The sequence below is a fragment of the Hippopotamus amphibius genome, chromosome 11 (genome assembly GCF_030028045.1).
Source record: "Hippopotamus amphibius kiboko isolate mHipAmp2 chromosome 11, mHipAmp2.hap2, whole genome shotgun sequence".
Taxonomy (NCBI): Eukaryota; Metazoa; Chordata; class Mammalia; order Artiodactyla; family Hippopotamidae; genus Hippopotamus; species Hippopotamus amphibius.
In genome coordinates this window covers 22422535-22432060 of record NC_080196.1, presented here as the reverse complement: position 1 = coordinate 22432060, position 9526 = coordinate 22422535, and the positions used below count along the sequence as shown (strand labels likewise).

At 35.7% G+C, this 9526-nt stretch overlaps 1 protein-coding gene across 1 annotated transcript; it reads left to right on the top strand.

Moving 5' to 3' along the window:
- Positions 1-3205: 3205 nt before the first annotated feature.
- Positions 3206-4144, top strand: LOC130831971 (olfactory receptor 2B6-like). The gene has a single exon (XM_057700470.1). The coding sequence runs from the start codon at positions 3206-3208 to the stop codon at positions 4142-4144; it is 939 nt and encodes a 312-aa protein (XP_057556453.1).
- The last annotated feature ends 5382 nt before the right edge of the window (positions 4145-9526 follow it).

Below are 9526 nucleotides of genomic sequence, written 5' to 3'. Positions count from 1 at the left end.
ATTTACAATAGCCAGGTCATGGAAGCAACCTAAGTACCCATCAACAGACAATGGATAAAGAAGATGTGGTACATATATACAATGGAATATTACTCAGTCATAAAAAGGAACAAAATTGGGACATTGGTAGAGACATGGATGGACCTAGAGAGTGTCACACAGAGTGAAGTAAGTCAGAAAGAGAAAAACAAAATATTGTACATTAATGCATATTTGGGGATTCTAGAAAAATGGTACAGACAAACCTGACTGCAAGGCAGAAATAGAGACACAGACATAGAGAACAAACATATGGACACCAAGGGGGGGAATGAGGGGTGGGATGAATTGGGACATTGGGACTGACATATATACATTAACTAATATGTATAAAATAGATAACAAATGAGAGCTCAGGGAGCTCCACTTCACTGTACAATAGAAACTAACACAACATTGTAAAATAACTATACCCCAATTAAAAAAAGTTTTTTAAATGTATACAAATATCAAATCATTATGTCATACACCTGCAAATAATATAATGTTGTATGTTGATTATGCTTCAATTTAAAAAATCATGACAATAAAAGAAACATTAAAAAGGAAAATAAATGAATAAAATAAAATTAGTTTCCAGTGTGTTGGGAAATCAAATAAGCTTATTTTAAAACAAATCTAGCAATAGAGGAGACTTGATACCAACCTCAATTCAGTAGGTAACTACTTGTACATAGAAAGCATTCTCATGTAGGATTCTCTCCCAAAGAACTTTGCTAACTCATCTGGGATAACCATAAATGGGCTGTTTCAAATTAATGCCCAAGGGTCTCAGGAACATAATAAAATTGCACACCCACAAAGCACTCTTGATATTATCTACTAAGGTCTTCCTAATCCAGGCTTTTTTCTTTTCGGCAGCATTGTGTCAAATGGAAAACTCACGCTTCTGAAGATATTTCTTAAGTACTCATCTGCATACTACAGTTTCTCTATACTTCTCTGAAAATTGGAAAAATTCATGTTCCTTTACACTTCCTTTTTTCTTAAGTGATATTTATCAAAATAAGGGTAAGTAAAAAGACACTTGTTTTAAAAGCTATGCATTCTTAGGGAAAGTTGGAATGTGTGTACATTATAGTACCGAGTATACATAGGAAAATTGGAAATCATTTCATTTCTGGGAGCCTGCTTTAAACATTGGAAAAAACTAGCTTGGAACCTACAGAAAGCAACTAGATTTTGTTTTGTACACAAACATGGTCTCTCACTTGAACCTACCTTATAAGCGTGTGAATTTTAATAAACACTGTATCTGACAGATATTAAATACCTGAGTGAAGTGTATAGCCTTCATTCAATCATGTGAACATTTTTAATATGTAGTAAAAATTTGATTGATTGACTTATCCACGTTTTATCCAGATGTTTTGAAGTTAGATAAAAAGGTTTTCTTTCTTCTATAAACTTTTCCCACATATAACTTTAAAATCACTATAAATATAAATAAACTACTGTGTAATGAAAATTATACATAAAAACACACACTAAAATGAAAATATTAGTGGAGAGACAAAGGACTTTAAACCTTAACAGATAAACAGATCCCTATATGGTTAAATGGTGATGGAAAATCACTGGAAGTTGATCAAAAATTGGATTAAAAAAGTCTCAGTATCGATAGTTAAAAGTAATAAAATATCATGAGAATCACATGAAACAGATTAGAGATCTAGAATAGAATCATAGTGCTTAAATATACATCTTTGGACTCCTGAAATCTGGACTTATACTCTCACTATCTCTCCACTTCATTGAAGGAATTACTTGCTTTTTGATCTTTAGAACCTCCCTAGTTGTCAGCATACAATAAAGATGAATAATTAGCAATACGTAAAATATGGATACTAAAATTTCCTTCATCATAGGACTTGGGGATAGGTACTAAATGATTTAATGGGTGTAAATGCTTCCTGTAGAATCTGGCACACAGGGCTCATTAAGGATTAGTTGGAATTATTATTTTATTTTTGTATTAGATACATCTGACCTAGGGGTAGCGTGGAATCAAAATGCCATGGTGACATCTTAGCACTAAGTGGCTTTGTATGAAATCTTACAGGATGGCTTTGAGGATTTAATGAAATAGAGAATGTAAAACAGTGTTTTGCAACCCTACAAATGTAATCTGTTGCCCCTAAACCAATAAGTCTCTGATCCTGAACTGGAATAAAGATTTTCCTCCTGTTTCAGTTCCCTTTATAGGTTGTATTTGTAGCTACATACAATTAAGGAAATCATTGATAACTGTCCAAATTCTAATATAAAAACAAGATAAGCCTACTTGATAAAGAAAAATTCCTACCATATCCGTAATTAAAATTTAACATGAAAAATCAATTGCCCAGTTGAAATGAAGTAGTTATGAAAGAAAATTTGCATCCCAAAACAAATTTTTGAATATAGGAAAACATATGTCATAACTAAACTCTCTCAGTTTATACTTCAGGAAACTGACATGAAAGCGTTTAAATTTCTTGCTAAATTCTAAATAATTAAGATGGATTTGAATACAACCAGCCTTCTCACTTTCCATCGGGATGATATAATTATTCAACTATAGTAATATATTGATGATTGGATCTGGAGAAGGCTATCCTGATGATGCTTATACTGCAGGATTTTCTCCACCTCCTTCTTGTGCTATGGCTACCTTAACACTTTTAGTCTTCTTAACATTTCAGTAACACCTTGCAGCAGTGATTCTGAAAAAGAACCATCTGATTCCTAGGTCCTACGCCACATCTACTCTATCAGATGCCCAAAGATAGGCACAAGTAAACTTCATTTTAACTGGCTCCTCAACTGATATTTATGCAAGCAAAGTATGAAAAGCATTACTTTGGAGTATCTGAATTACAGTCGCTTCTACTTAACATTTAATCCTCACCATATCCCTAGGACATAGTTATTGTCGTCTTTGTTATACACAAAAGAAAATTCAATTTCAGAAAGGTTAGGTTAGCCTTTATTTTGTACAGTTATGAAAAGAAATTGTCACCTGGGGTCACATTCTTTTCATTATCCCCCCACCCCAGTTACAGTACCCAATCTTCTATGACTGAATGCTTAACTGTGTACAAGGCATAATTGCGTTTTGTCATTTCTCAAAAACATTCTATCTTTCCTGCCACTTCCCTGCTATAGGTGAAACAAACCAAAGATAATGGACCTAATTAACAAAAGTCATCCTGAAGAGTTTATTCTACTAGGATTCACTGACCGTCCTTGGCTAGAGTTTCCTCTATTTATTGTTCTGCTTATAACATACCCCATGGCCATGGCGGGAAACATAGCCATCATTCTGGTGTCCAACTTGGACCCTCGTCTGCACAACCCCATGTATTTCTTCCTCACCACCCTCTCCGTTCTGGACATGTGCTACACCACAAGCATTGTCCCTCAGATGCTGTCTAACCTAGGAACTTCTAAGAAGACAATCAGCTATATGGGGTGTGCAGTTCAGCTTTATTTCTTCCACATAATGGGGGGCACAGAATGTCTGCTTTTGGCTCTTATGTCTTTTGATCGCTATGTGGCCATCTGCAAGCCTCTACACTACACCCTCATCATGAATCAGCGTGTCTGTATCTTATCAGTGGCCACTGTGTGGCTGAGTGGAATGACCTATGCTGTCTCAGAGGCCACTGTTACCTTACAGTTACCACTGTGTGGTCACAATACACTGGATCACTTGGTATGTGAGATTCCTGTTCTGATAAAGACTGCCTGTGGGGAAAAGGGTGCTAATGAGCTCACACTGTCTGTGGTATGCACTTTTATGTTAGTTGTGCCACTATGCTTAATTCTTGCTTCCTATGCTTGTATTGGACATGCTGTATTTAAGCTTAAATCATCCGAGGGAAGAAAAAAAGCCTTTGGGACATGTTCTTCCCATCTCATTGTAGTTTTCTTCTTTTATGGCCCAGGCATTAGCATGTACCTTCAGCCTCCCTCTTCCATCTCAAGGGACCAGCCCAAGTTCATGGCTCTCTTCTATGGAGTGGTGACTCCTGCACTCAACCCTTTCCTCTACACTCTGAGGAATAAGGATGTAAAGGGGGCATTGGGCAACCTGATGAGGAGCATTTTCACTTCCAAGTGATGGTTGACAGACATCAAATAAAATTATTTAATAATTAGAGTAGGTATATAGAGGTTTCTTTAATAACTCATTCTCGTCTCTTATTTCCCCAGATCATGTTAGATGTTCTTCTTGCAAAATATGTCTTGTTTCTCATATTCTTTATGTTGCTAGACAGGGTGATTCTTGACTAATAGGTACCAGTAGGGGCACTCTGTTTGTGGAAATCTATTAAAAATAGCTTCATTCTGGTGGGTACGTACTGAAATTATAACTGTGTTAAGTAGCAAAAAAAAAAATGTAATAATATGTATTACAATGTAAAAGCATTAGTTCAACCTAATCACGATGGCAACCATTCATCAGTGGAATTCCTATGACTCTGTCATCTAAGAAACATTTCATCACCCTCTGAAAGCTTGGCCATGTCTAACTAAGCAGCACAGTGCCACTGTGCGTTCAGTGTGAGGCACTCTACACCTTAGGCCAATCATGAGTCTCATAAGTTTATCAACCTCCATTTATCTTGATGCCACTGCTTATTTAAAAACACATTGTCATGTCATACAGAGCATGACATGACAGAAGTAAGCCAGAAACAGAAAAACAAATACCTTATGCTAAGTCACATATATGGAATCCAAAAAACAAATGGTACTGATGAACCCAGTGACAGGGCAAGAATAAGGATGCAGATGCAGAGAATGGACTGGAGGACATGCGGTTGTGGGGGTTGGGGGTGAAGGGGAAGCTGGGACGAAGTAAGTGAGTAGCATAGACATATATACACTACCAACTGTAAAATGGATAGCTAGTGGGAAGTCGCTGTATAACAAAGGGAGATCAACTCAATGATGGGTGATGCCTTAGAGGACCAGGACAGGGAGAGCAGGAGGGAGTTGCGGGAGGGAGGGGATATGGGGATATATGTATAAATACATCTGATTTACTTTGTTGTACCTCAAAAGCTGGTACAAGAGTGTAAAGCAATTATATTCCAATAAAGAGCTTAAAAAATAAAAAAAGAATTAATACTGGGAAGCAGAGTTTGGACAATACCAGATTATGTACACACTTCTCTTAGGGTTTCTGATTCTCTTCAAGGAGAGTGCTCAATGGCAAGATAATACTACTAGTGGAAAACGCCTATAAGTCACAGGTTTAAGGTTCTTTACGTATATGCAATGTGTGTCTGTATTGGGATAGTGTGGAGAGATGAAGGGCCAAGTTGGCAATGGGAAGAGGGAATATAAAAAGCTTTTGCAAGGAAACTACTTTAAAATTAGCTTCTGAAATTTCTTGCTATTATCCCAATATCCTCCTATTGAGCAAACAGAGTTAAGTGCACCATGGAGACCTCAGCTCCTTCTACCCTCAGGGGATTCATTATCTCAGACTGCAGTGTCTTAAATGCATCAAATAATCTAGGCATCTTTCTCTGAATTCCACAGGAAACTACTTTGAAAGAAATATTGCAAACTACTGACTGAATCTGAGTTTACTAAGTGACTCTTTGTAGAAAGGACACATCAGAAATGTCACATTAATAGGACTATTAAGTTATTTTCACTGCTGGTCTAGGTACATCAATATATCTATTATTACATAGTTCTTATGTCATTTGTTTATACACTAATACATATTTTAATGTTAATTATTTTCCATCTAATACATTTTATTTGCACAAGAATAATTACTGGTACAAACATTACATATTATAATAAGTATGATAATTAAAAATTAGTGATTAGGAGTGACTTAAGCATCATGACAATGTAAGATGCTGTTCTTTTTTTCCCCTTTTTAAAAAACTAATTAGGCTTCCAACCATGAGCAAAAGTGCCTCTGAGGGATTTGTGGGATCCAGCACTAAAGGCCAAGGGACCCAGAAGAAGTCTCATCCACAAGTGCATCCAGTAATAAGCAGACAGATCTCTGTATGGGCTGTGGGACCAGCAGAGCCAATGACCTACATAAACCCCTTCAACAGTGTTGGGGTCAAACTTGGAGATTGCTGTGAAGAGCAGATACCAATGAGTGAGACAGTTTGCTGAAGTCTAGCCTTCCCAGGGGGGAAATCCAGCATACTGTGAAGCAAAAACAAAAACAACAACAAACAAACAAAGAGAGAGTCTGAACACAGTGGAGCAGGTAAGAAAAGCTTTGCCAGCACTGCTCAGCCCCCAAGGTGACACAGCTGAACTATATCCCACAGTGATTTATTCCATAGGGGAATAGAAGAGAGTTTAGAGGGTTGTAAGTGCTCAACTACACGAGTTGTGTGGGATGCTGTTAGAGAAACCTGTTTCTCTCCAGCAGCACCCAGAGTACTAAAGCGGGACCTCCTTGTCCAGGGGGAGGTTGGATATCTAGAAAGAAGCAGATAAGAATAACAAAGGGAATTACAGAAGCATTATTTCAGTTGATTGGACTCAGGACTTCGGTAGGAAGTCTGTCCATGAACCCCTGGAAGAAATTCATCCTAAAATCTCCACCAGGTCTGTAGGTACCCCCAATTCCCAAAATGTTAAACCCATACCTCTCCCAATGCCTCAGCTGCCTCCTTGTACACTGCCAAATATGACAGTGAGAGCAAATCTGGTAAAGGGAATGCCATCAGAAAAACAGACAAGGATCTGTGGGCAAAAGAACCAGCTTTTAGTTTCATTGATATTTTCTATTGTTTTCTTCATCTCTATTTCATTTATTTCTGCTCTCATCTTTACAATTTCTTTCCTTCTACTAACTTTGGGTTTTGTTTATTCTTTCTCTAGTTGCTTTAGGTGTAAGATTAGGTTGTTTATTTGAGATTTTTCTTGTCTCCTGAGGTAAGCTTTTATCACTCTATACTTCCCTCTTAGAACTGCTTTTGCTTTCTCCCATAGGTTTTCAACCATTTTGTTTTCACTTTCATTTATCTCTAGCTATTTTTTGATTTCCTCTGTGATTTCCTAAATGATCCATTGGTTGTTTAGTACCATATTATGTAATGTAGTTTTTTTCTGACTACAATGGAATGAAATCAGAAAGGAAGAACAAGATGGAGCTGGAAAATCTACTAAATGTAGAAACTAAACAATACGCTCCTGAACAACCAATAGGTCAAAGAATAGACCTAAAGAGAAATAAAAAATACATCTCAAAACAAATGAAAATGGAAATACACATACCAGAACTTATGGGATGTACAAAAGCAAATGTGAGAGGAAAGCTTATAGTGATTAATGCATATATTAAGAAAATAGATTACAGCAACATGGATGGACCTGGAGATTATACTAAGTGAAGTAAGTCAGACAGGCAAAGTCAGACAGACAAAGACGAATATCACATGATATTGCTTATGTGCAGAATCTAAAAACATGATACAAATGAACTTATATACAAAACAGAAACACTCACAGACTTAGAAAACAAACATAGTTACCAGGGGGAATGGGTGGGGGTGGATAGATTGGGAGTTTGGGATTGACATGTACACACTACTATATTTAAAATAGATAACCAACAAGGACCTACTGTATAGCACAAAGAAATCTGCTCCATATTCTGTAATAACCTAAATGGGAAAAGAATTTGAAAAAGAACAGATACTTGTATATTTATAACTGAACTACTTTGCTGTACACCAGAAAATAACATAACATTGTTAATCAACTATATTCCAATATAAAAGAAAAATGAAAAAACCCTGGTCGTAGCCTAATCCAGGATATAACAATAGTCTTTGATGAAGATAGTTCTCTAAACATAAATAATTACTCAAAATTTTTAAAAAAAGAGAAGAAAATAGAATGGTCTCAAATAAACAACCTAAATTTACATCGCAAGGAATTAGAAAAAGAAGAACAAGTTAAGCCCAAAGTTAACAGAAGGAGGAAATAACAAAGATCAGAGAAGAAACAAATGAAATAGAGATCAAAAAAATTAGAAAATATTAATAAAACTGAGATTTGGTTTCTCAAAAAGATAAAATTGACAAAACTTTAGCTAGACTAATTAAGAGAAAAGGCAGAAGATTCAAATAAATAAAATCAGAAATGTAAAATGAGACTTTACAACTGATACTTGAAATTACATAGGATCATAAGAGACTACTATGAACAATTATATGCCAACAAATTGGGTAGCCTGGAAGAAATGGATAAATTCATATAAATATACAACCTAACAAGTCTGAATCAGGAAAAAATTGAAAATTTGAACAAACCAATAACAAGGAAAATGATTGAACCTATAATTTTAAAAAAGGAACCAACACAGAAAAGCCCATGACCAGATGATATCACTGGTGAATTCTACAAAACATTGCAAGAAGAATTAATGCCAATCCTATTCAAACTTTTCCAAAAAATTGAAGAGAAGGCAATAATTCCAAACTCATTTTACAAGGCCATAATTACTCTGATACCAAAATCAGATAAAGATACTGCAAGAAAACTACAGACCAATATCCCTGATGAACATAGATGCAAATATCCTCAAAAAATATTATCAAAACTCATTAAACAATGCATTAAAATGATTATATAATATGATCAAGGAAAATTTATGCCTGGGATGCAAATATAGTTCTACATATGCAAACCAGTAAGTGTAACATACCACACTATAGAATGAAAGTAAAAAAATCATATGATCAGCTCAATAAATAAAGAAAACACATTTGATAAAATACATCCTTTCATGATAAACCTTCAACAAATTGGTACAGAATGAACATACTTAAACATAATAAAGGCCATATAAGATAAACCTACAACTAGCATAACACTCAAACATCAAAAATTGAAAGCTTTTCCTAAAGATCAGGAATGATACAAGGGTGCTCACTTACACCATCCTTCTTCAACATAATACTGGAAGAGTTATCTAGAGCATTGTTCTCCAACCTTTTTGGCACCGGGGATCAGTTTTGTGGAAGACAATTTTTCCACAGACCAGGGGGAAGGGATGGTTTAGGCAGTAATGTGAGCAATGGTGGGGGATGGTTCAGGTGAGCGATGGTTCAGGTGAGCAATGGTTCAGGTGTTAATGCGAGCAATAGGGAGCAGCAGATGAAGCTTCACTTTCTTGCCTGACACTCATTTCCAAAACTCCATAACGGTATAAGTATACAGATATTTTATCCTATCCTTTTGGTTTTGCATTTACTATGAGCACCAATTTTAAAAGATTTTGTAATGTATATAAATATCAAAACACTATGTTGTTTACCAGGAACTAACATAGTTAGTCGTACCTCAAAAACTGGTACAAGAGTATAAAGCAATTATATTCCAAAACAAAAACAAAAACAAAAACACAAAAACAAACAACAAACTCATATAAATAGAGATTAGATTTGTGGTTACCAGAGACAGAGATGGGGAAAGGGGGGATTAGATAAAGGTAGGCAAAAGG

Coding starts and splice junctions, on each gene's coding strand:
- LOC130831971 (XM_057700470.1), top strand. CDS start 3,206: ATGGACCTAATTAACAAAAGTCATCCTGAAGAGTTTATTCTACTAGGA.